The sequence below is a fragment of the Phyllobates terribilis genome, unplaced genomic scaffold, assembly GCF_046119375.1.
Source record: "Phyllobates terribilis strain yellow unplaced genomic scaffold, ASM4611937v1 Scaffold_3__8_contigs__length_932513732, whole genome shotgun sequence".
Lineage (NCBI taxonomy): Eukaryota > Metazoa > Chordata > Amphibia > Anura > Dendrobatidae > Phyllobates > Phyllobates terribilis.
The window spans coordinates 64,191,281-64,218,624 of record NW_027362763.1 but is presented as its reverse complement, the minus strand read 5'-3'; the positions used below and the strand labels follow the sequence as shown (position 1 = coordinate 64,218,624).

The following is a 27,344-nucleotide window of genomic DNA, read 5'->3' as shown; positions in this document are numbered from 1 at the left end:
GAGCGGAGGGGGCCGGACGTTATGCATCGGGGGGAGGCGGAGGGGGCCGGACATTATGCATCGGGGGGGGAGCGGAGGGGGCCGGACGTTATGCATCGGGGGGGGGGCGGAGGTGGCCGGACGTTATGCACCGGTGGGGGAGTGGAGGGTGCCGGACGTTATGCACCGGTGGGGGAGTGGAGGGTGCCGGACGTTATGCACCGGTGGGGGAGTGGAGGGGGCCGGACGTTATGCATCGGGGGGGAGCGGAGGGGGCCGGACGTTATGCATCGGGGGGAGGCGGAGGGGGCCGGACGTTATGCATCGGGGGGGGAGCGGAGGGGGCCGGACGTTATGCATCGGGGGGGGAGCGGAGGTGGCCGGACGTTATGCACCGGTGGGGGAGTGGAGGGTGCCGGACGTTATGCACCGGTGGGGGAGTGGAGGGTGCCGGACGTTATGCACCGGTGGGGGAGTGGAGGGTGCCGGACGTTATGCACCGGTGGGGGAGTGGAGGGTGCCGGACGTTATGCACCGGTGGGGGAGTGGAGGGGGCCGGACGTTATGCACCGCTGGGGGAGTGGAGGGGGCCGGACGTTATGCACCGCTGGGGGAGTGGAGGGGGCCGGACGTTATGCACCGTGGAGGGGGCCGGACGTTATGCACCGCTGGGGGAGTGGAGGGTGCCGGACGTTATGCACCTTGGGGGAGTGGAGGGGGCCGGACGTTATGCACCGGGGGGGGGGGGGGGGAGTGGAGGGGGCCGGACGCTATGCACTGTGGAGGGGGCCGGACGTTATGCATCGGGGGGGGGGGGGGAGTGGAGGGGGCCGGACGTTATGCATCGGGGGGGAGCGGAGGGGGCCGGACGTTATGCATCGGGGGGGAGCGGAGGGGGCCGGACGTTATGCATCGGGGGGGAGCGGAGGGGGCCGGACGTTATGCATCGGGGGGAGCGGAGGGGGCCGGACGTTATGCATCGGGGGGGAGCGGAGGGGGCCGGACGTTATGCATCGGGGGGGAGCGGAGGGAGCCGGACGTTATGCATCGGGGGGGAGCGGAGGGGGCCGGACGTTATGCATCGGGGGGGAGCGGAGGGGGCCGGACGTTATGCATCGGGGGGGAGCGGAGGGGGCCGGACGTTATGCATCGGGGGGAGCGGAGGGGGCCGGACGTTATGCATCGGGGGGGAGCGGAGGGGGCCGGACGTTATGCATCGGGGGGAGGCGGAGGGGGCCGGACATTATGCATCGGGGGGGAGCGGAGGGGGCCGGACGTTATGCATCGGGGGGGGAGCGGAGGTGGCCGGACGTTATGCACCGGTGGGGGAGTGGAGGGTGCCGGACGTTATGCACCGGTGGGGGAGTGGAGGGTGCCGGACGTTATGCACCGGTGGGGGAGTGGAGGGGGCCGGACGTTATGCATCGGGGGGGAGCGGAGGGGGCCGGACGTTATGCATCGGGGGGAGGCGGAGGGGGCCGGACGTTATGCATCGGGGGGGGAGCGGAGGGGGCCGGACGTTATGCATCGGGGGGGGAGCGGAGGTGGCCGGACGTTATGCACCGGTGGGGGAGTGGAGGGTGCCGGACGTTATGCACCGGTGGGGGAGTGGAGGGTGCCGGACGTTATGCACCGCTGGGGGAGTGGAGGGGGCCGGACGTTATGCACCGCTGGGGGAGTGGAGGGGGCCGGACGTTATGCACCGTGGAGGGGGCCGGACGTTATGCACCGCTGGGGGAGTGGAGGGGGCCGGACGTTATGCACCGGTGGGGGAGTGGAGGGTGCCGGACGTTATGCACCTTGGGGGAGTGGAGGGGGCCGGACGTTATGCACCGGGGGGGGGGGGAGTGGAGGGGGCCGAACGCTATGCACCGTGGAGGGGGCCGGACGTTATGCATCGGGGGGGGGGGGGGGGGGGGAGTGGAGGGGGCCGGACGTTATGCACTGGGGGGGAGGCGGAGGGGGCCGGACGTTATGCACTGGGGGGGGAGGCGGAGGGGGCCGGACGTTATGCATCGGGGGGGAGCGGAGGGAGCCGGACGTTATGCATCGGGGGGGGAGCGGAGGGGGCCGGACGTTATGCATCGGGGGGGAGCGGAGGGAGCTGGACGTTATGCATCGGGGGGGAGCGGAGGGGGCCGGACGTTATGCATCGGGGGGGAGCGGAGGGGGCCGGACGTTATGCATCGGGGGGGAGCGGAGGGGGCCGGACGTTATGCATCGGGGGGGAGCGGAGGGGGCCGGACGTTATGCATCGGGGGGGAGCGGAGGGGGCCGGACGTTATGCATCGGGGGGGAGCGGAGGGGGCCGGACGTTATGCATCGGGGGGGAGCGGAGGGGGCCGGACGTTATGCATCGGGGGGAGGCGGAGGGGGCCGGACATTATGCATCGGGGGGGGGAGCGGAGGGGGCCGGACGTTATGCATCGGGGGGGGAGCGGAGGTGGCCGGACGTTATGCATCGGGGGGGAGCGGAGGGGGCCGGACGTTATGCATCGGGGGGGAGCGGAGGGGGCCGGACGTTATGCATCGGGGGGAGCGGAGGGGGCCGGACGTTATGCATCGGGGGGAGGCGGAGGGGGCCGGACATTATGCATCGGGGGGGGGGAGCGGAGGGGGCCGGACGTTATGCATCGGGGGGGGAGCGGAGGTGGCCGGACGTTATGCATCGGGGGGGAGCGGAGGGGGCCGGACGTTATACATCGGGGGGGAGCGGAGGGGGCCGGACGTTATGCATCGGGGGGGATCGGAGGGAGCTGGACGTTATGCATCGGGGGAGAGCGGAGAGGGCTGGACGTTATGCATCGGGGGAGAGCGGAGAGGGCTGGACGTTATGCATCGGGGGGGAGCGGAGGGGGCCGGACGTTATGCATCGGGGGGGAGCGGAGGGGGCCGGACGTTATTCATCGGGGGGGAGCGGAGGGGGCCGGACGTTATGCATCGGGGGGGAGCGGAGGGGGCCGGACGTTATGCATCGGGGGGGAGCGGAGGGGGCCGGACGTTATGCATCGGGGGGGAGCGGAGGGGGCCGGACGTTATGCATCGGGGGGGAGCGGAGGGAGCCGGACTTTATGCATCGGGGGGTAGCGGAGGGCGCCGGACGTTATGCATCGGGGGGGAGCGGAGGGGGCCGGACGTTATGCATCGGGGGGAGCGGAGGGGGCCAGACGTTATGCATCGGGGGGGAGCGGAGGGGGCTGGACGTTATGCATCGGGGGTAGCGGAGGGGGCTGGACGTTATGCATCGGGGGGGAGCGGAGGGAGCTGGACTTTATGCATCGGGGGGTAGCGGAGGGGGCCGGACGTTATGCATCGGGGGGGAGCGGAGGGGGCTGGACGTTATGCATCGGGGGTAGCGGAGGGGGCTGGACGTTATGCATCGGGGGGGAGCGGAGGGAGCTGGACTTTATGCATCAGGGGGTAGCGGAGGGGGCCGGACGTTATGCATCGGGGGGGAGCGGAGGGGGCCGGACGTTATGCATCGGGGGGGAGCGGAGGGGGCTGGACGTTATGCATCGGGGGGGAGCGGAGGGGGCTGGACGTTATGCATCGGGGGGTAGCGGAGGGGGCTGGACGTTATGCATCGGGGGGTAGCGGAGGGGGCTGGACGTTATGCATCGGGGGGGAGCGGAGGGGGCTGGACGTTATGCATCGGGGGGGAGCGGAGGGGGCTGGACGTTATGCATCGGGGGGTAGCGGAGGGGGCCGGACGTTATGCACCGGGGGGAGGAGGGGACTGGATATTATGCATCGGGGGGTAGCGGAGGGGGCTGGACGTTATGCACCGGGGAAGCGGAGGGGGCTGGACGTTATGCACCGGGGGAGCAAGATGCAGTGGTCATGAATGCTATAAATTTACAATTGCGTTTTCAAGTGTGTTTGGACCTTTTGTATTTTCAGGAAGCGCAGAACCTGATGGCACTTACAAACGTGGATACCCCACTGAAGGGTGGTCTGAATACCCCTCTGCACGAGAGCGACTTCTCGGGTGTGACGCCTCAGAGACAAGTGGTGCAGACCCCTAATACTGTGCTGTCCACACCATTCAGGTGAGGCAGATTATAAGGCAATGTCAGTGGTTCCTCTCAGCTGGAGCGCGGGCTCCCATAGTAGAAGGACTGACAGCAGCGCACATGTGAGGACCATAAATCTATGGATGAGTACAGCTGCTCTTCTGAAGGACCTAGGTTGGCGGATTATGTGGTCACAGCTGCTGCAGCTTTACTTATGGTCTGGCCATGGGTGGCTATCGGTTGCCATTTTGTGGCATACATACCTAAGCCATAGAAATGAGCTGGAGCATAATCATAAGTTGGTGTACGTGCAATGTGTAAGAGCATGTTCACACTGCGGCCATTTCACAGACAAAACCTTAAAAAACAAACAAAAACGCCCTTTAATAAGTTAATAGTAATAGAACTAATGGCTCAGAAATGTTTGTGTTTATGCGTCATATTTACCCTTGGCTTCTCTAGAACACCGTCACAGAGCTCAGAGGGACTGACCCCGCGAGGTGGCATGACCCCCAAACCAGTGATCGGCGCCACCCCGGGAAGGACGCCCCTACGTGACAAGCTGAACATCAATCCGGAGGACGGATCAGTGGATTACAATGACCCCACGTACATTAAACATTTGGTAAATAACGGGAGGAGATTTTTGTGCTGAGACAAAACGGAACTTTACGAGTGAACTGTGTATTTAAAGGGACGGCGTCAATCCGACATTACTGAGAGAATCCCTACTTCTCTGTCTTATAGGGAACCTGGCATCAGAAAATTGTCTGTTAATCGGACACAATTTTCCTGCCAGCAATTACATGATTACAATGTGTTTTTTTTCAGCTAAACGGTTTTATAATTTTGCTGTAGTTAGAAATGAAAAACTTTCCTTTGTGTGTGTAACCGTTACCCTAAGGCGTCTTGGCCGATCTGATTGTTTATGATCTGATACGCAGGAGAGGGAGTCTCGGGAACACCTACGTCTCGGACTGATGTCTCTTCCCACTCCCAAAAACGACTTTGAGATCGTCTTACCTGAAAATGCTGAGCGAGAACTGGAGGAGCGAGACCAAGAAGACTCCTTCATCGAGGACGAGGCGGATGTGGAGGCGCGCAAACAGGTACATGTCTGTGTATGAGAAGTAAGCTGACTGTATAGCAGTGCTCTGCGGCCCACGTCTCTCCATGATGGAGCGGCAGCCCACCTCGGGGCCCTCCACGTTCACCTCTGGGGCTGTGGAGCACTTTGAAAAAATGCTGATGTTACAATTAAATTCTTTATATCCTCAGGCAGTAAGGGACGCACAGCGGGCGAAGGAACTGAAGCAAAGGCATAAAGCCGTGCAGAAAGACTTACCACGACCCTCTGAAGTAAGTCCACGTATTGTTGTATTGTCTTATTCCTCTTCTAAGGATACATACTCCCCCATGGGCTCTGCTGGTCGGAGACCCCCATTCCTTTAGCCCCCTGGGGCAGCTCTGCGCGAGCTGGAGACCCCCTTTCCTTTACCCCCCCCCCCCCCCTGGACAGCTCTGCACGAGCTGGAGACCCCCTTTCCTTTACCCCCCCCCTGGACAGCTCTGCACGAGCTGGAAACCCCCTTTCCGTTACCACCACGAGGCGGCTCTGCGCGAGCTGGAGATTCCCTTTCCTTTACCCCCCCCCCCCCCCGGGACAGCTCTGCACGAGCTGGAGACCCCCTTTCCGTTACTCCCTGGGGCGGCTCTGCACGAGCTGGAGACCCCCTTTCCGTTACTCCCTGGGGCGGCTCTGCACGAGCTGGAGACCCCCTTTCCTTTACTCCCTGGGACGGCTCTGCACGAGCTGGAGACCCCCTTTCCTTTACCCCCCCTTTCCTTTACTCCCCGGGGCGGCTCTGCACGAGCTGGAGACCCCCTTTCCTTTACTCCCTGGGGTGGCTAGGCCCGAGCCGGAGACCCCCTTTCCTTTACCACACACACACACACACACACACACACACACACACACACACACACACACACACACACGGGGCGGCTCTGCTCGAGCCTGAGACCCCCTTTCCTTTACCCCCCCCATCCCCCCGGGGGTGGCTCTGAGTAAGCCGGAGACCCCCTTATCTTTACCCCCCGGTGGCTCACTAGCTTTGTATGTAGTCTGTAACCGCAGTGAGGCATCGGTCTGCATAGATGCTGTATACACAACTGTAGCTCTGTAATGACATTTATAGCGTTTCTTGTCTCGAGACCGTGCAGCTTTTAAAAGAATTTGTTGGAAATGCTGCCCACCCTTTTTGGGAAGATTCTCCGCTGCAATGAAAATAGAACAACTTTGCAAATAATCAAATAAAAAGTCTGCTGTTTTGCGTCTGCAGCTCATATACTGGTCAGTGTGTCGCCATGGCTACAGGCAGTAGTTGAAAGATCCCGTTTGTAAACACTCCCTTAAGATGTAAATCAGCTCTATGTACAGGTGCTTCTCACTAAATTAGAATATCATCAAAAAGTTAATTTATTTCAGTTCTTCAATCCAAAAAGTGAAGCTCATATATTATATAGAGTCATTACAAACAGAGTGATCTATTTCACGTGTTTATTTCTGTTAATGTTGATGATTATGGCTTACAGCCAATGAAAATACAAAAGTCGTTATCTCAGTAAATTAGAATACTTTATAACAACAGCTTGAAAAATGACTTTAAAATCTGAGATGTATGTTCAGTAAATGCCCTCAATACTTGGTCGGGGCTCCTTTTGCATCAATTACTGCATCAATGCGGCAATGTGGCATGGAGGCGATCAGCCTGTGGCACTGCTGAGGTGTTATGGAAGCCCAGGTGGCTTTGATAGCAGCCTTCAGCTCGTCTGCATTGTTGGGTCTGGTGTCCCTCATCTTCCTCTTGACAATACCCCATAGATTCTCTATAATAGATTCTCTATTAAGGTCAGGCGAGTTTGCTGCCAATCAAGCACAGTGATACTGTTGTTTTTAAGCCAGGTATTGGTACTTTTGGCAGTGTGGACAGGGGCCAAGTCCTGCTGGAGAATGACATTTCCATCTCCAAAAAGCTTGTTGGCAGAGGGAAGCATGAAGTGCTCTAAAATGTCCTGGTAGACGGCTGCACCGACTTGGTCTCGATGAAACACTGGATCTACACCAGCAGAAGACATGGCCCCCCAAACCATCACTGATTGTGGGAACTTCACACTAGACCTCCAGCAGCTTGGATTGTGGCCTCTCCACTCTTCCTCCAGACTCTGGGACCTTGTGGAGTGTGTCAATGACTGCCTTCTGGACATCTGTGAAGTCAGCAGTCTTCCGCATGATTGTGAAGCCTGCTGAAATAGACTAAGGGACCTTTTTAAATGCTTAGGAAGCCTTTGCAAGTGTTTTTTTGTTAATTATTCTAATTTACTGAGATAATGACTTTTGTGTTTTCATTGGCTGTAAGCCATAATCATCAACATTAACAGAAATAAACACTTGAAATAGATCACTCTGTAATGACTCTATATAATATAAATTTCAATACAAAAAAAGTAAACTGAAATAAATTTACTTTTTGATGATATTCTAATTTTGTGAGATGCACCTGTACCTGTAGCCCCCACGTTAGTGTAGCGAGGGTCCCGCCAGATCAGGGTTTCGCTGTGTCGCACATGATGCTGAGATCATTATCGATCTGCAGGTAAATGAGACAATCCTGAGGCCGGTGAATGTGGAGCCGCCGCTGACCGACCTGCAAAAGAGCGAGGAAATGATCAAGAAGGAGATAATCACGATGCTGCACTACGACTCTCTGCACAATCCATGCGGAGATTACTCCGGGAGTAAGAAGGGGAAGCTGCCCGGCTCGGCCGCCACCAGCGTCGAACATGTGGGCTATCTGGAGCAGACGCCGTACGATAAGTTCACAGAGGACGAGCTCCGGCATGTAAGTAGCTAGGTGATGTGTAGGATGGGGACCGGAGATGATGGGAAAATGAGGGGACCGGAGGTGATTTGTAGGAGGGGAAGGGGGCCGCCGGAGGTGATGTGTAGGATGGGGGGGGGAGGCACCGGAGGTGATGTGTAGGATAGGTGTGGGGGGGGGGGGGCGCCGGAGGTGATGTGTAGGATGGGGGGGGGGGGAGGCACCGGAGGTGATGTGTAGGATTGGGGGGGGTGTGCCGGAGGTGATGTGTAGGATAGGTGGGGGGGAGCGCCGGAGGTGATGTGTAGGATGGGGGGGAGGCACTGGAGGTGATGTGTAGGATAGGTGGGGGGGAGCGCCGGAGGTGATGTGTAGGATGGGGGGGGAGGCACTGGAGGTGATGTGTAGGATAGGTGTGGGGGGGGGGGGCGCCGGAGGTGATGTGTAGGATGGGGGGGGTGTGCCGGAGGTGATGTGTAGGATGGGGGGGGTGTGCCGGAGGTGATGTGTAGGATGGGGGGAAGGGGGCCGCCGGAGGTGATGTGTAGGATGGGGGGAAGGGGGCCGCCGGAGGTGATGTGTAGGATGGGGTGGGCCGCCGGAGGTGATGTGTAGGATGGGGGGGGCCGCCGGAGGTGATGTGTAGGATGGGGGGGTGAGGGGAGGCACCAGAGGTGATGTGTAGGTTGGGGGGGTGAGGGGAGGCACCAGAGGTGATGTGTAGGTTGGGGGGGGGGGGGAGGCACCGGAGGTGATGTGTAGGATGGGGGAGGCACCGGAGGTGATGTGTGGGATGGGGGGGGGGCACCGAAGGTGATGTGTAGGATGGGGGGGGGGGGAGGCACCGGAGGTGGTGTGTAGGATGGGGGGGGGGGGAGGCACCGGAGGTGATGTGTAGGATGGGGGGGGGGAGGCACCGGAGGTGATGTGTAGGATGGGGGGGGGGAGGCACCGGAGGTGATGTGTAGGATGGGGGGGGGGAGGCACCGGAGGTGATGTGTAGGATGGGGGGGGGGAGGCACCGGAGGTGATGTGTAGGATGGGGGAGGCACCGGAGGTGATGTGTAGGATGGGGGAGGCACCGGAGGTGATGTGTAGGATGGGGGAGGCACCGGAGGTGATGTGTAGGATGGGGGAGGCACCGGAGGTGATGTGTGGGATGGGGGGGGGGCACCGAAGGTGATGTGTAGGATGGGGGGGGGAGGCACCGGAGGTGGTGTGTAGGATGGGGGGGGGGGGGGAGGCACCGGAGGTGGTGTGTAGGATGGGGGGGGGGGCACCGGAGGTGATGTGTAGGATGGGGGGGAGCACCGGAGGTGATGTGTGGGATGGGGGGGGGGCACCGGAGGTGATGTGTAGGATGGGGGGGGGGGGAGGCACCGGAGGTGGTGTGTAGGATGGGGGGGGGGGGAGGCACCGGAGGTGGTGTGTAGGATGGGGGGGGGGGGAGGCACCGGAGGTGGTGTGTAGGATGGGAGGGGGGCACCGGAGGTGATGTGTAGGATGGGGGGGGGGGGGCACCGGAGGTGATGTGTAGGATGGGGGGGGGGGCACCGGAGGTGATGTGTAGGATGGGGGGGGGGCTCCGGAGGTGATGTGTAGGATGGGGGGGGGGGAGGCACCGGACGTGATGTGTAGGATGGGGGGGGGGGAGGCACCGGAGGTGATGTGTAGGATGGGGGGGGGGGGGCACCGGAGGTGATGTGTAGGATGGGGGGGGGGGGGCACCGGAGGTGATGTGTAGGATGGGGGGGGGGGCACCGGAGGTGATGTGTAGGATGGGGGGGGGGGGCTCCGGAGGTGATGTGTAGGATGGGGGGGGGGGGGAGGCACCGGAGGTGATGTGTAGGATGGGGGGGAGGCACCGGAGGTGATGTGTAGGATGGGGGGGGGGAGGCACCGGAGGTGATGTGTAGGATGGGGGGGGGGGAGGCACCGGAGGTGATGGGGGGGGGGGGGCACCAGAGGTGGTGTGTAGGATGGGGGGGGGAGGCACCGGAGGTGGTGTGTAGGATGGGGGGGGGGGGGAGGCACCGGAGGTGGTGTGTAGGATGGGGGGGGGGGGCACCGGAGGTGATGTGTAGGATGGGGGGGAGCACCGGAGGTGATGTGTGGGATGGGGGGGGGGGAGGCACCGGAGGTGGTGTGTAGGATGGGAGGGGGGCACCGGAGGTGATGTGTAGGATGGGGGGGGGGGGGCACCGGAGGTGATGTGTAGGATGGGGGGGGGGGCACCGGAGGTGATGTGTAGGATGGGGGGGGGGCTCCGGAGGTGATGTGTAGGATGGGGGGGGGGGAGGCACCGGACGTGATGTGTAGGATGGGGGGGGGGGGAGGCACCGGAGGTGATGTGTAGGATGGGGGGGGGGGGAGGCACCGGAGGTGATGTGTAGGATGGGGGGGGGGGGCACCGGAGGTGATGTGTAGGATGGGGGGGGGGCACCGGAGGTGATGTGTAGGATGGGGGGGGGGGGGCACCGGAGGTGATGTGTAGGATGGGGGGGGGGGGGAGGCACCGGAGGTGATGTGTAGGATGGGGGGGAGGCACCGGAGGTGATGTGTAGGATGGGGGGGGGGAGGCACCGGAGGTGATGTGTAGGATGGGGGGGGGGGAGGCACCGGAGGTGATGGGGGGGGGGGGGGGCACCAGAGGTGGTGTGTAGGATGGGGGGGGGAGGCACCGGAGGTGGTGTGTAGGATGGGGGGGGGAGGCACCGGAGGTGGTGTGTAGGATGGGGGGGGGGGGGAGGCACCGGAGGTGGTGTGTAGGATGGGGGGGGGGGGAGGCACCGGAGGTGGTGTGTAGGATGGGGGGGAGCACCGGAGGTGATGTGTGGGATGGGGGGGGGGGGCACCGGAGGTGATGTGTAGGATGGGGGGGGGGGGAGGCACCGGAGGTGGTGTGTAGGATGGGGGGGGGGGGGAGGCACCGGAGGTGGTGTGTAGGATGGGGGGGGGGGGAGGCACCGGAGGTGGTGTGTAGGATGGGGGGGGGGGGAGGCACCGGAGGTGGTGTGTAGGATGGGGGGGGGGGCTCCGGAGGTGATGTGTAGGATGGGGGGGGGGGAGGCACCGGAGGTGATGTGTAGGATGGGGGGGGGGGGCACCGGAGGTGATGTGTAGGATGGGGGGGGGGGGGGCACCGGAGGTGGTGTGTAGGATGGGGGGGGGGGGGCACCGGAGGTGATGTGTAGGATGGGGGGGGGGGCACCGGAGGTGATGTGTAGGATGGGGGGGGGGGGGGGCACCGGAGGTGGTGTGTAGGATGGGGGGGGGGGGGCACCGGAGGTGGTGTGTAGGATGGGGGGGGGGGGCACCGGAGGTGGTGTGTAGGATGGGGGGGGGGGGGCACCGGAGGTGGTGTGTAGGATGGGGGGGGGGGCACCGGAGGTGGTGTGTAGGATGGGGGGGGGGGGCACCGGAGGTGGTGTGTAGGATGGGGGGGGGGGGGCACCGGAGGTGGTGTGTAGGATGGGGGGGGGGGGGCACCGGAGGTGGTGTGTAGGATGGGGGGGGGGGGGGCACCTGAGGTGGTGTGTAGGATGGGGGTGGGGGGCACCGGAGGTGGTGTAGGATGGGGGGTGGGGGGCACCGGATTCGTGCTGAGAACCCACCGAGACGTGTGACTTCTCACATCTGAGGGTTTGCTGCAGTCATTCCTGCTCTGAATTCGGGGTGATTGTCTTTACTAGGTTTAGCTGTGTGTACTATGGACTGGGTGGTGTCAGGTTTCTCGCCGCGGTAGGACACCTGGGCATAGGACACCTGAGCTGAGAAGTGGATTAGTACAGATGATGATCTCTTCTCTTCCCTGCTCAGGCGAAGGAGCTCCTGCAGCAGGAGATGGAGGTGGTGAAGCAAGGCATGGGCCATGGAGACCTGTCCCTGGACGCCTACAACCAGGTGTGGGAGGAATGCTACAGTCAGGTGCTCTACCTGCCCGGACAAGGGCGATACACCCGAGCCAACCTGGCCAGCAAGAAGGACAGAATCGAGTCTCTGGAGAAGCGGCTGGAGGTGAGTGTCCGTGTGCAGCCACAGGCTCAGGTGTTCAGTGCCATGAGCTGTAGCTGCTGTGTCTGCTCAGTTTCACCACTAGATGGCAGTGATGTTCTTCACAACTGCAGTTATAGCAAAACTTTTTTTTGTCTTCCTTAGCTGTTTTTACCTCTTCTGTTTAGTTACTTTTCACCTTTTGATGGAAATGTGGAGAGCCCTCGTATTCACTAGATCCAAATCATTTACCTTATTCATCACGCGCTCTTAAAGGAGCCACAGAGAAGGTGCCTCGCACTATTCTGAACTTCCTATAGGATTCTATCCTCGAGATGTGCCATAAATATGCCTCTGGGACCCCCACTTATCTTAGAGTTAAGACTCCACCTCACACCACTGTGAACGGAGACGCGGCTGTCCATGCTCTGCTCTCGTCATTAACAAACAATAGGGGATCAAATCACAAATAGAAAACTCATGAATGAACTTGGTAGGGGAGACGACCCTGTCTGCCCCCTGCACTTACTACTGTAGGTCCTGACGGTGGCGCTGCGGTCTGATCTTATGTGATGAAACCGATTGAACGGTCTCTTGGGTTTTTCTCTTTAGGTAAATAGAGGTCATATGACTGCGGAAGCCAAGAGAGCCGCCAAGATGGAGAAGAAGCTGAAGATCCTGCTGGGCGGCTACCAGTCCCGAGCCATGGGGCTCATCAAACAGCTGAATGAGGTGTGGGATCAGTATGAGCAGGCCAGCCTGGAGCAGAAGACCTTCGAGGAGCTGAAGAAACACGAGGACACCGCCATTCCCAGGAGGATAGCGGTAAGCAAGTCACTAGTGTCATCTTACAGGCCAAACACCTAAGGAAGATGGGGGATGTATAGGTGTATACACCCCACTCAGCCACTCATAATGTGGAGCTGCACTCACTGTTCTGCACTAATTATCCTGTACTGATCCTGAGTTACATCTAGTATTATACCCCAGAGCTGCACTCACTATTCTGCTGGTGCAGTCACTGTGTACATACATTACATTACTGATCCTGAGTTACATCCTGTATTATACCCCAGAGCTGCACTCACTATTCTGCTGGTGCAGTCACTGTGTACATACATTACATTACTTATCCTGTACTGATCCTGAGTTACATCCTGCATTATACTCCAGAGCTGCACTCACTATTCTGTTGGTGCAGTCACTGTGTACATACATTACATTACTGATCCGGAGTTACATCCTGTATTATACTCCAGAGCTTCACTCACTATTCTGCTGGTGCAGTCACTGTGTACATACATTACATTACTGATCCTGAGTAACATCCTGTATTATACTCCAGAGCTGCACTCGATATTCTGCTGGTGCAGTCACTGTGTACATACATTACATTACTGATCCTGAGTTACATCCTGTATTATACTCCAGAGCTGCACTCACTATTCTGCTGGTGCAGTCACTATGTACATACATTACATTACTGATCCTGAGTTACATCCTGTATTATACTCCAGAGCTGCACTCACTATTCTGCTGGTGCAGTTACTATGTACATATTACATTACTGATCCTGAGTTACATCCTGTATTATACTCCAGAGCTGCACTCACTATTCTGCTGGTGCAGTCACTGTGTACATAGATTACTGATCCTGAGTTACATCCTGTAATATACTCCAGAGCTGCACTCACTATTCTGCTGGTGCAGTCACTGTGTACATACATTACATTACTTATCCTGTACTGATCCTGAGTTACATCCTGCATTATACTCCAGAGCTGCACTCACTATTCTGCTGGTGCAGTCACTGTGTACATACATTACTGATCCTGAGTTACATCCTGTAATATACTCCAGAGCTGCACTCACTATTCTGCTGGTGCAGTCACTGTGTACATACATTACATTACTTATCCTGTAGTGATCCTGAGTTACATCCTGTATTATACTCCAGAGCTGCACTCACTATTCTGCTGGTGCAGTCACTGTGTGCATACATTACATTACTGATCCGGAGTTACATCCTGTATTATACCCCAGAGCTGCACTCACTATTCTGCTGGTGCAGTCACTGTGTACATACATTACATTACTGATCCTGAGTTACATCCTGTATTATACTCCAGAGCAGCACTCACTATTCTGCTGTTGCAGTCACTGTGTACATACATTACATTACTGATCCTGTACTGATCCTGAGTTACATCCTGTATTATACTCCAGAGCTGCACTCACTATTCTGCTGGTGCAGTCACTGTGTACATACATTACATTACTGATCCTGTACTGATCCTGAGTTACATCCTGCATTATACTCCAGAGCTGCACTCACTATTCTGCTGGTGCAGTCCCTATGTACATACATTACATTACTTATCCGGAGTTACATCCTGTATTATACTCCAGAGCTGCACTCACTATTCTGCTGGTGCAGTCACTGTGTACATACATTACTGATCCTGAGTTACATCCTGTAATATACTCCAGAGCTGCACTCACTATTCTGCTGGTGCAGTCACTGTGTACATACATTACATTACTTATCCTGTACTGATCCTGAGTTACATCCTGTATTATACTCCAGAGCTGCACTCACTAATCTGCTGGTGCAGTCACTGTGTACATACATTACATTACTGATCTTGCACTGATCCTGAGTTACATCCAATATTATACCCCAGAGCTGCACTCACTATTCTGCTGGTGCAGTCACTGTGTACATACATTACATTACTGATCCTGAGTTACATCCTGTATTATACTCCAGAGCTGCACTCACTATTCTGCTGGTGCAGTCACTGTGTACATACATTACATTACTGATCCTGAGTTACATCCTGTATTATTATTTATTTATTTTTTTATTTATTATTATAGCGCCATTTATTCCATGGCGTTTTACATGTGATAGGGATATACATAAGAAAAGCATTTACATAATCTTAACAAAACGAGTCAGCGACTGGTACAGGAGGAGCGAGGACCCTGCCCGCGAGGGCTCACAGTCTACAAGGGATGGGTGAGGATACAGTAGGTGAGGGTACAGCTGGCCGTGCAGTTGTGTGGTGGAGCGGTGGTTACTGCAGGTTGTAGGCTTGTCGGAAGAGGTGGGTCTTCAGGTTCCTTTTGAAGGTTTCCACGGTCGGCGAGAGTCTGATATGTTGGGGTAGAGAGTTCCAGAGTAGGGGGGAAGCACGGGAGAAATCTTGTATACGATTGTGGGAGGAGGAGATAAGAGGGGAGTAGAGCAGGAGATCTTGTGAGGATCGGAGGTTGCGTGCAGGTAAGTACCGGGAGACTAGGTCACAGATATATGGAGGAGACAGGTTGTGGATGGCTTTGTATGCCATGGTTAGAGTTTTGAACTGAATTCTCTGGGCAATAGGGAGCCAGTGAAGGGATTGACAGAGAGGAGAGGCCGGGGAATAGCGGGGGGACAGGTGGATTAGTTGGGCAGCAGAGTTTAGGATAGATTGGAGAGGTGCAAGAGTGTTGGAAGGGAGGCCACGGAGCAGGAGGTTGCAGTAGTCGAGGCGGGATATGATGAGGGCATGCACTAGTGTTTTTGCAGAGTCTTTGCTGAGGAATGCACGGATCCGGGAGATGTTTTTGAGTTGGAGTCGGCAGGAGGTGGAAAGGGCTTGAATATGTGGCTTGAAGGAGAGATCAGAGTCCAGGGTTACCCCAAGGCAGCGAGCTTGTGGGACTGGGGAGAGTGAACAGCCATTGACGTTGATGGATAGGTCGGATGGGGGATGTGAATGAGAGGGTGGAAAGATGATGAACTCTGTTTTATCCATGTTGAGTTTTAGAAACCTGTCGGAGAAGAAGGATGAGATGGCGGACAGACATTGTGGGATTCTGGTTAGTAGGGAGGAGATATCGGGTCCAGAGAGGTAGATCTGTGTGTCGTCAGCATAGAGGTGATACTGAAAGCCGTGAGACTCTATGAGTTGTCCCAGGCCGAAGGTGCAGATGGAGAAGAGCAGAGGTCCTAGAACTGAACCTTGGGGGACACCGACAGATAGGGGGCGAGATGAGGAGGTGGTGTGTGAGTGGGAGACGCTGAATGTCCTGTCAAGTATGAGGAGATCCAAGATAGAGCCAAGTCCGTGATGCCAAGAGATGAGAGAATCTGGAGTAAGAGGGAATGGTCCACTGTGTCAAAGGCAGATGACAGGTCCAGAAGGAGGAGGATGGAGTAGTGTCGCTTGGATTTGGCATTTAGTAGGTCGTTGGTGACTTTGGTCAGGGCAGTTTCAGTCGAGTGATGCGGTCGGAAGCCAGATTGTAGACGGTCGAAGAGGGAGCAGGAGGAGAGGTGGGAGGACAGTTCAAGGTGGACATGTTGTTCTAGAAGTTTTGAGGCAAAGGGGAGGAGTGATATGGGGCGGAAGCTGGTCAGAGAGGAAGGGTCAAGGGAGGGCTTTTTGAGGATGGGTGTGATTGCGGCATGTTTGAAACATGAGGGGAAGACTCCGGTTGTTAGTGATAGATTGAAGAGGTGGGTTAGGGTTGGGATGAAGACTGAGGTGAGGTTAGTGATGAGGTGGGATGGGATTGGGTCAAGTTCGCAGGTGGTGAGGTGTGATTTGGAGAGTAAAGAGGAGACTTGACCTTCTGTAATGGTGGAGGAGGAGGGTTGAGTAGATATGAGGAGGGGTTGTGTGGACTTTAGGCCAAAGTTTTGTCTGATGGTGTCAATCTTCTGTTTGAAAAATGAGGCAAAGTCGTCGGCTGAGATGAGAGAAGAGGGAGGAGGTGCTGGGGGACGAAGGAGAGAGTTGAAAGTGTTAAATAGCTGTTTAGGGTTGTGAGATAGGGAGGATATGAGAGATGAGAAGTAGGTTTGTTTTGCTGTAGTGAGTGCGGACTTGAAATTAGTGAGGGATTGCTTGAATGTGATGAAGTGCTCGGTGGAGTGAGACCTTTTCCATCTCCGCTCCGCAACCCTGGAGGCCCGGCGCAGTTCTTTGGTAAGTTTAGTGTGCCAGGGTTGCCTGTTGAATGTGCGAGGTGTGGTGTGTGTGAGAGGGGCGATCGAGTCTAGAGCTGCAGCTATTGTGGTGTTCTATGAAGCAGCAGCAACGTCTGCATCGTGCAAGGAATTTGTCTGTGAGAGGAAGGAGGGATTCAGAGAGAGAGTGTAGGTCAAGGTGTTTGAGATTTCTGCGAGGGTGTGTGAGTTTGTGGAGTGGGGATTGTGCACCCGGAGAGGAGAGGGTAGAGAATGTGAGGAGGTTATGGTCAGAGAGAGGGAGTGGTGAGTTAGAGAGGTTAGATAGGGAACAGAGGCGGGTGAAGATGAGGTCCAGTGTGTGGCCATCTTTGTGGGTGGGTGTGGAAGACCATTGAGTGAGTCCAAAGGAGGAAGTGAGGGATAGGAGCTTAGAGACAGACGAGTGGGGAGTGTCAATGGGGATGTTGAAGTCACCCATTATGATAGTGGGGATGTCAGTGGAAAGGAAGTGAAGCAGCCAGGTAGTGAAATGGTCTAAGAAGGTGGTGGCTTGCCCTGGGGGTCGGTAAACGACGGCCAGTTGGAGGTTGGAGGGGGAATAGATGCGCACACAGTGCACCTCAAAAGAGGGGAGTGTTACGGAGGGTGGCAGTGGGATTTTGGTGAAAGCGCAGAGTTCTGATAGGAGGAAACCTACGCCTCCACCATGTTTGCCATTGGGGCGGGGGGTGTGGGAAAGGTGGAATCCGCCATATGAAAGGGCAGCTGGGGAGGCTGTGTCAGAGGGGGTGAGCCAGGTTTCGGTGATGGCGAGGAAGGAGAGTTTGTTTGTAATGAAAAGATCATGGATGAAGGAAAGTTTGTTGCAGACAGAGCGAGCGTTCCATAGAGCTCCTGTTAGTATAGCTGAGGAGGTGGGTATTAGTTGGATGGGTATGAGGTTAGAAAGGTTGCGACAGTTTGAGGAAGGTCGTGGATAGGAGGTAGAAGTAACTGTGGGGATATGGCGAGGAGGACCAGGATTTGGAGAGATATCTCCAGCAGTGAGGAGGAGCAGAGAAAGTGTTAGCAGGTGGGAGCAAGAGAGAGCATGAGGTGGCTGTCTGTGTTTGGAGATCCAGGATTGAATGTTGAGGAATAATTTGGAGGAGGAGGTGAGATGAATGGGGAGGATAGAGGGAGAGATGATGAGTTTCTTACTTGGTGTAGGGATTTGAGGGGTTATTAGAAAGTGGAGGACTATAGAGGAAAAAGTGAGAGCTAACAGAAACATAGTTTAAGGAGAGTAAGTGGTCAAAGTGTTTGTTACCTGACTCCTGCCCTGACTAACTGCCTCTGAAATAACTGCCACTTCTCTCCAAAGCCACTTTGCACAAGAAGACACGTGCACCCCTTACAGAGAGTCTAAATATATAGGCCACATTAAACTATATCAGGTGTAGGGCATTGTGGGAACGGCTTGTGGATAAATTAACAGCTGGTCATTTCAACAGGAGATGGCTGGGTGATCAAAGACAGAGCCAGGACGCAAGTCTCTGCAGTTTAGCACCTCTAAAAACCAGATAAGGTATATAGTGGGGAAAGAACAAACATATGTGAATATTGATTGGAGTGGGACAGATGAAGCAGGGGAATTATGCAGAGCATGTACCAGAGAGATGGGTCAGCAGAGCATTAGAAGACAGCATACATAGGAGCAGGGGAATTATTCAGAGCATGTACCAGAGAGATGGGTCAGCAGAGCATTAGAAGACAGCATACATAGGAGCAGGGGAATTATGCAGAGCATGTACCAGAGAGATGGGTCAGCAGAGCATTAGAAGACAGCATACATAGGAGCAGGGGAATTATGCAGAGCATGTACCAGAGAGATGGGTCAGCAGAGCATTAGAAGACAGCATACATAGGAGCAGGGGAATTATGCAGAGCATGTACCAGAGAGATGGGTCAGCAGAGCATTAGAAGACAGCATACATAGGAGCAGGGGAATTATTCAGAGCATGTACCAGAGAGATGGGTCAGCAGAGCATTAGAAGACAGCATACATAGGAGCAGGGGAATTATGCAGAGCATGTACCAGAGAGATGGGTCAGCAGAGCATTAGAAGACAGCATACATAGGAGCAGGGGAATTATGCAGAGCATGTACCAGAGAGATGGGTCAGCAAAGCATTAGAAGACAGCATACATAGGAGCAGGGGCATTATGCAGAGCATGTACCAGAGAGATGGGTCAGCAGAGCATTAGAAGACAGCATACATAGGAGCAGGGGAATTATGCAGAGCATGTACCAGAGAGATGGGTCAGCAGAGCATTAGAAGACAGCATACATAGGAGCAGGGGAATTATGCAGAGCATGTACCAGAGAGATGGGTCAGCAGAGCATTAGAAGACAGCATACATAGGAGCAGGGGAATTATGCAGAGCATGTACCAGACAGATGGGTCAGCAGAGCATTAGAAGACAGCATACATAGGAGCAGGGGAATTATGCAGAGCATGTACCAGACAGATGGGTCAGCAGAGCATTAGAAGACAGCATACATAGGAGCAGGGGAATTATGCAGAGCATGTACCAGAGAGATGGGTCAGCAGAGCATTAGAAGACAGCATACATAGGAGCAGGGGAATTATGCAGAGCATGTACCAGAGAGATGGGTCAGCAGAGCATTAGAAGACAGCATACATAGGAGCAGGGGAATTATGCAGAGCATGTACCAGAGAGATGGGTCAGCAGAGCATTAGAAGACAGCATACATAGGAGCAGGGGAATTATGCAGAGCATGTACCAGAGAGATGGGTCAGCAGAGCATTAGAAGACAGCATACATAGGAGCAGGGGAATTATGCAGAGCATGTACCAGAGAGATGGGTCAGCAGAGCATTAGAAGACAGCATACATAGGAGCAGGGGAATTATGCAGAGCATGTACCAGAGAGATGGGTCAGCAGAGCATTAGAAGACAGCATACATAGGAGCAGGGGAATTATGCAGAGCATGTACCAGAGAGATGGGTCAGCAGAGCATTAGAAGACAGCATACATAGGAGCAGGGGAATTATGCAGAGCATGTACCAGAGAGATGGGTCAGCAGAGCATTAGAAGACAGCATACATAGGAGCAGGGGAATTATGCAGAGCATGTACCAGAGAGATGGGTCAGCAGAGCATTAGAAGACAGCATACATAGGAGCAGGGGAATTATGCAGAGCATGTACCAGAGAGATGGGTCAGCAGAGCATTAGAAGACAGCATACATAGGAGCAGGGGAATTATGCAGAGCATGTACCAGAGAGATGGGTCAGCAGAGCATTAGAAGACAGCATACATAGGAGCAGGGGAATTATGCAGAGCATGTACCAGAGAGATGGGTCAGCAGAGCATTAGAAGACAGCATACATAGGAGCAGGGGAATTATGCAGAGCATGTACCAGAGAGATGGGTCAGCAAAGCATTAGAAGACAGCATACATAGGAGCAGGGGCATTATGCAGAGCATGTACCAGAGAGATGGGTCAGCAGAGCATTAGAAGACAGCATACATAGGAGCAGGGGAATTATGCAGAGCATGTACCAGACAGATGGGTCAGCAGAGCATTAGAAGACAGCATACATAGGAGCAGGGGAATTATGCAGAGCATGTACCAGAGAGATGGGTCAGCAGAGCATTAGAAGACAGCATACATAGGAGCAGGGGAATTATTCAGAGCATGTACCAGAGAGATGGGTCAGCAGAGCATTAGAAGACAGCATACATAGGAGCAGGGGAATTATGCAGAGCATGTACCTGTGGAAAGAGAAGAAGAAGACGAATGTTAGTCCATGGCCTCTGAAATAACTGCCACTTCTCTCCGAAGCCACTTTGCACAAGAAGACGCGTGCACACCCCAGCACGTATTATACCCCGAGCTGCACTCACTATTCTGCTGGTGCAGTCACTGTGTACATACATTACATTACTGATCCTGAGTTACATCCTGTATTATACTCAAGAGCTGCACTCACTATTCTGCTGGTGCAGTCACTGTGTACATACATTACATTACTGATCCGGTACTGATCCTGAGTTACATCCTGTATTATACTCAAGAGCTGCACTCACTATTCTGCTGGTGCAGTCACTGTGTACATACATTACATTACTTATCCTGTACTGATCCTGAGTTACATCCTGCATTATACTCCAGAGCTGCACTCACTATTCTGCTGGTGCAGTCACTGTGTACATACATTACATTACTTATCCTGTACTGATCCTGAGTTACATCCTGCATTATATTCCAGAGCTGCACTCACTATTCTGCTGGTGCAGTCACTGTGTACATACATTACATTACTGATCCTGAGTTACATCCTGTATTATACCCCAGAGCTGCACTCACTATTCTGCTGGTGCACTCACTGTGTACATACATTACATTACTGATCCTGTACTGATCCTGAGTTACAATCCTGCATTATACTCCAGAGCTGCACTCACTATTCTGCTGGTGCAGTCACTGTGTACATAAATTACATTACTTATCCTGTACTGATCCTGAGTTACATCCTGTATTATACTCAAGAGCTGCACTCACTATTCTGCTGGTGCAGTCACTGTGTACATACATTACATTACTTATCCTGTACTGATCCTGAGTTACATCCTGCATTATACTCCAGAGCTGCACTCACTATTCTGCTGGTGCAGTCACTGTGTACATACATTACATTACTTATCCTGTACTGATCCTGAGTTACATCCTGTATTATACTCCAGAGCTGCACTCACTATTCTGCTGGTGCACTCACTGTGTACATACATTACTGATCCTGAGTTACATCCTGTATTATACTCCAAAGCAGCACTCACTATTCTGCTGTTGCAGTCACTGTGTACATACATTACATTACTGATCCTGAGTTATATCCTGTATTATACTCCAGAGCTGCACTCACTATTCTGCTGGTGGAGTCACAGTGTACATACATTACATTACTGATCCTGTAGTGATCCTGAGTTACATCCTGTATTATACTCCAGAGCTGCACTCACTATTCTGGTGGTGCAGTCACTGTGTACATACATTACATTACTGATCCTGTACTGATCCTGAGTTACATCCTGTATTATACTCCACAGCTGCACTCACTATTCTGCTGGTGCACTCACTGTGTACATACATTACATTACTTATCCTGTACTGATCCTGAGTTACATCCTGCATTATACTCCAGAGCTGCACTCACTATTCTGCTGGTGCAGTCACTGTGTACATACATTACATTACTTATCCTGTACTGAACCTGAGTTACATCCTGTATTATACTCCAGAGCTGCACTCACTATTCTGTTGGTGCAGTCACTGTGTACATACATTACATTACTGATCCTGTACTGATCCTGAGTTACATCCTGTATTATACTCCAGAGCTGCACTCACTATTCTGCTGGTGCAGTCACTGTGTACATACATTACATTACTGATCCTGAGTTACATCCTGTATTATACCCCAGAGCTGCACTCACTATTCTGCTGGTGCAGTCACTGTGTACATAAATTACATTACTGATCCTGTACTGATCCTGAGTTACATCCTGTATTATACTCAAGAGCTGCACTCACTATTCTGCTGGTGCAGTCACTGTGTACATACATTACTGATCCGGTACTGATCCTGAGTTACATCCTGTATTATACTCCAGAGCTGCACTCACTATTCTGCTGGTGCAGTCACTGTGTACATACATTACATTACTTATCCTGTACTGATCCTGAGTTACATCCTGCATTATACTCCAGAGCTGCACTCACTATTCTGCTGGTGCAGTCACTGTGTACATACATTACTGATCCTGAGTTACATCCTGTATTATACTCCAAAGCAGCACTCACTATTCTGCTGTTGCAATCACTGTGTACATACATTACATTACTGATCCTGAGTTACATCCTGTATTATACCCCAGAGCTGCACTCACTATTCTGCTGGTGCAGTCACTGTGTACATACATTACATTACTGATCCTGAGTTACATCCTGTATTATACTCCAGAGCTGCACTCACTATTCTGCTGGTGCAGTCACTGTGTACATACATTACATTACTGATCCTGAGTTACATCCTGTATTATACTCCAGAGCTGCACTCACTATTCTGCTGGTGCAGTCACTGTGTACATACATTACATTACTGATCCTGAGTTACATCCTGTATTATACCCCAGAGCTGCACTCACTATTCTGCTGGTGCAGTCACTGTGTACATACATTACATTACTGATCCTGAGTTACATCCTGTATTATACTCCACAGCTGCACTCACTATTCTGCTGGTGCAGTCACTGTGTACATACATTACATTACGGATCCTGAGTTACATCCTGTATTATACTCCACAGCTGCACTCACTATTCTGCTGGTGCAGTCACTGTGTACATACATTACATTACTGATCCTGTACTGATCCTGAGTTACATCCTGTATTATACTCCAGAGCTGCACTCACTATTCTGCTGGTGCCGTCACTGTGCACATACATTACATTACTGATCCTGAGTTACATCCTGTATTATACTCCAGAGCTGCACTCACTATTCTGCTGGTGCAGTCACTGTGTACATACATTACATTACTGATCATGCACTGATCCTGAGTTACATCCTGCATTATACTCCAGAGCTGCACTCACTATTCTGCTGGTGCAATCACTGTGTACATACATTACATTACTGATCCTGAGTTACATCCTGTATTATACCCCAGAGCTGCACTCACTATTCTGCTGGTGCAGTCACTGTGTACATACATTACATTACTGATCCTGAGTTACATCCTGTATTATACTCCACAGCTGCACTCACTATTCTGCTGGTGCAGTCACTGTGTACATACATTACATTACTGATCCTGTACTGATCCTGAGTTATATCCTGTATTATACCCCAGAGCAGCACTCACTATTCTGCTGGTGCAGTCACTGTGTACATACATTACATTACTGATCCTGAGTTACATCCTGTATTATACCCCAGAGTTGCACTCACTATTCTGCTGGTGCAGTCACTGTGTACATACATTACATTACTGATCCTGAGTTACATCCTGTATTATACTCCACAGCTGCACTCACTATTCTGCTGGTGCAGTCACTGTGTACATACATTACATTACTGATCCTGAGTTACATCCTGTATTATACTCCACAGCTGCACTCACTATTCTGCTGGTGCAGTCACTGTGTACATACATTATATTACTTATCCTGTACTGATCCTGAGTTACATCCTGCATTATACTCCAGAGCTGCACTCACTATTCTGCTGGTGCAGTCACTGTGTACATACATTACATTACTGATCCTGAGTTACATCCTGTATTATACTCCAGAGCTGCACTCACTATTCTGCTGGTGCAGTCACTGTGTACATACATTACTGATCCTGAGTTACATCCTGTATTATACTCCAGAGCTGCACTCACTATTCTGCTGGTGCAGTCACTGTGTACATACATTACATTACTGATCCTGTACTGATCCTGAGTTACATCTTGTATTTTACTCCAGAGCTGCACTCACTATTCTGCTGGTGCAGTCACTGTGTACATACATTACATTACTTATCCTATACTGATCCTGAGTTACATCTTGTATTTTACTCCAGAGCTGCACTCACTATTCTGCTGGTGGTCACTGTGTACATAAATTACATTACTGATCCTGAGTTACATCCTGTATTATACTCCAGAGCTGCACTCACTATTCTGCTGGTGCAGTCACTGTGTACATACATTACATTACTGATCCTGAGTGACATCCTGTATTATACTCCAGAGCTGCACTCACTATTCTGCTGGTGCAGTCACTGTGTACGTACATTACATTACTGATCCTGTAATGATCCTGAGTTACATCCTGTGTTATACTCCAGAGCTGCACTCACTATTCTGCTGGTGCAGTCACTGTGTACATACATTACATTACTTATCCTGTACTGATCCTGAGTTACATCCTGCATTATATTCCAGAGCTGCACTCACTATTCTGCTGGTGCAGTCACTGTGTACATACATTACATTACTGATCCTGAGTTACATCCTGTATTATACCCCAGAGCTGCACTCACTATTCTGCTGGTGCACTCACTGTGTACATACATTACATTACTGATCCTGTACTGATCCTGAGTTACATCCTGCATTATACTCCAGAGCTGCACTCACTATTCTGCTGGTGCAGTCACTGTGTACATACATTACATTACTTATCCTGTACTGATCCTGAGTTACATCCTGCATTATACTCCAGAGCTGCACTCACTATTCTGCTGGTGCAGTCACTGTGTACATACATTACATTACTTATCCTGTACTGATCCTGAGTTACATCCTGTATTATACTCCAGAGCTGCACTCACTATTCTGCTGGTGCACTCACTGTGTACATACATTACTGATCCTGAGTTACATCCTGTATTATACTCCAAAGCAGCACTCACTATTCTGCTGTTGCAGTCACTGTGTACATACATTACATTACTGATCCTGAGTTATATCCTGTATTATACTCCAGAGCTGCACTCACTATTCTGCTGGTGGAGTCACAGTGTACATACATTACATTACTGATCCTGTAGTGATCCTGAGTTACATCCTGTATTATACTCCAGAGCTGCACTCACTATTCTGCTGGTGCAGTCACTGTGTACATACATTACATTACTTATCCTGTACTGATCCTGAGTTACATCCTGCATTATACTCCAGAGCTGCACTCACTATTCTGCTGGTGCAGTCACTGTGTACATACATTACATTACTTATCCTGTACTGAACCTGAGTTACATCCTGTATTATACTCCAGAGCTGCACTCACTATTCTGTTGGTGCAGTCACTGTGTACATACATTACATTACTGATCCTGTACTGATCCTGAGTTACATCCTGTATTATACTCCAGAGCTGCACTCACTATTCTGCTGGTGCAGTCACTGTGTACATACATTACATTACTGATCCTGAGTTACATCCTGTATTATACCCCAGAGCTGCACTCACTATTCTGCTGGTGCAGTCACTGTGTACATAAATTACATTACTGATCCTGTACTGATCCTGAGTTACATCCTGTATTATACTCAAGAGCTGCACTCACTATTCTGCTGGTGCAGTCACTGTGTACATACATTACTGATCCGGTACTGATCCTGAGTTACATCCTGTATTATACTCCAGAGCTGCACTCACTATTCTGCTGGTGCAGTCACTGTGTACATACATTACATTACTTATCCTGTACTGATCCTGAGTTACATCCTGCATTATACTCCAGAGCTGCACTCACTATTCTGCTGGTGCAGTCACTGTGTACATACATTACTGATCCTGAGTTACATCCTGTATTATACTCCAGAGCTGCACTCACTATTCTGCTGGTGCAGTCACTGTGTACATACATTACATTACTGATCCTGAGTTACATCCTGTATTATACTCCAGAGCTGCACTCACTATTCTGCTGGTGCAGTCACTGTGTACATACATTACATTACTGATCCTGAGTTACATCCTGTATTATACCCCAGAGCTGCACTCACTATTCTGCTGGTGCAGTCACTGTGTACATACATTACATTACTGATCCTGAGTTACATCCTGTATTATACTCCACAGCTGCACTCACTATTCTGCTGGTGCAGTCACTGTGTACATACATTACATTACGGATCCTGAGTTACATCCTGTATTATACTCCACAGCTGCACTCACTATTCTGCTGGTGCAGTCACTGTGTACATACATTACATTACTGATCCTGTACTGATCCTGAGTTACATCCTGTATTATACTCCAGAGCTGCACTCACTATTCTGCTGGTGCAGTCACTGTGTACATACATTACATTACTGATCCTGAGTTACATCCTGTATTATACTCCAGAGCTGCACTCACTATTCTGCTGGTGCAGTCACTGTGTACATACATTACATTACTGATCCTGAGTTACATCCTGCATTATACTCCAGAGCTGCACTCACTATTCTGCTGGTGCAATCACTGTGTACATACATTACATTACTGATCCTGAGTTACATCCTGTATTATACCCCAGAGCTGCACTCACTATTCTGCTGGTGCAGTCACTGTGTACATACATTACATTACTGATCCTGAGTTACATCCTGTATTATACTCCACAGCTGCACTCACTATTCTGCTGGTGCAGTCACTGTGTACATACATTACTGATCCTGTACTGATCCTGAGTTATATCCTGTATTATACCCCAGAGCAGCACTCACTATTCTGCTGGTGCAGTCACTGTGTACATACATTACATTACTGATCCTGAGTTACATCCTGTATTATACCCCAGAGCTGCACTCACTATTCTGCTGGTGCAGTCACTGTGTACATACATTACATTACTGATCCTGAGTTACATCCTGTATTATACTCCACAGCTGCACTCACTATTCTGCTGGTGCAGTCACTGTGTACATACATTACATTACTGATCCTGCACTGATCCTGAGTTAC

General features: G+C 52.7%; 1 protein-coding gene across 1 annotated transcript in view; it reads left to right on the top strand.

Annotated features, from left to right (window-relative positions):
* Positions 1 to 27,344, top strand: part of CDC5L (cell division cycle 5 like) — a 49,090-nt gene that overhangs the window by 12,139 nt on the left and 9,607 nt on the right. Inside the window, exons 9-15 of the mRNA XM_073673943.1 lie at positions 3,880 to 4,028; positions 4,455 to 4,617; positions 4,937 to 5,101; positions 5,271 to 5,351; positions 7,649 to 7,894; positions 11,693 to 11,890; positions 12,479 to 12,691. Of these exons, the coding sequence (XP_073530044.1) occupies positions 3,880 to 4,028; positions 4,455 to 4,617; positions 4,937 to 5,101; positions 5,271 to 5,351; positions 7,649 to 7,894; positions 11,693 to 11,890; positions 12,479 to 12,691 (1,215 nt within the window). The remainder of the gene's footprint in view (positions 1 to 3,879; positions 4,029 to 4,454; positions 4,618 to 4,936; positions 5,102 to 5,270; positions 5,352 to 7,648; positions 7,895 to 11,692; positions 11,891 to 12,478; positions 12,692 to 27,344) is intronic.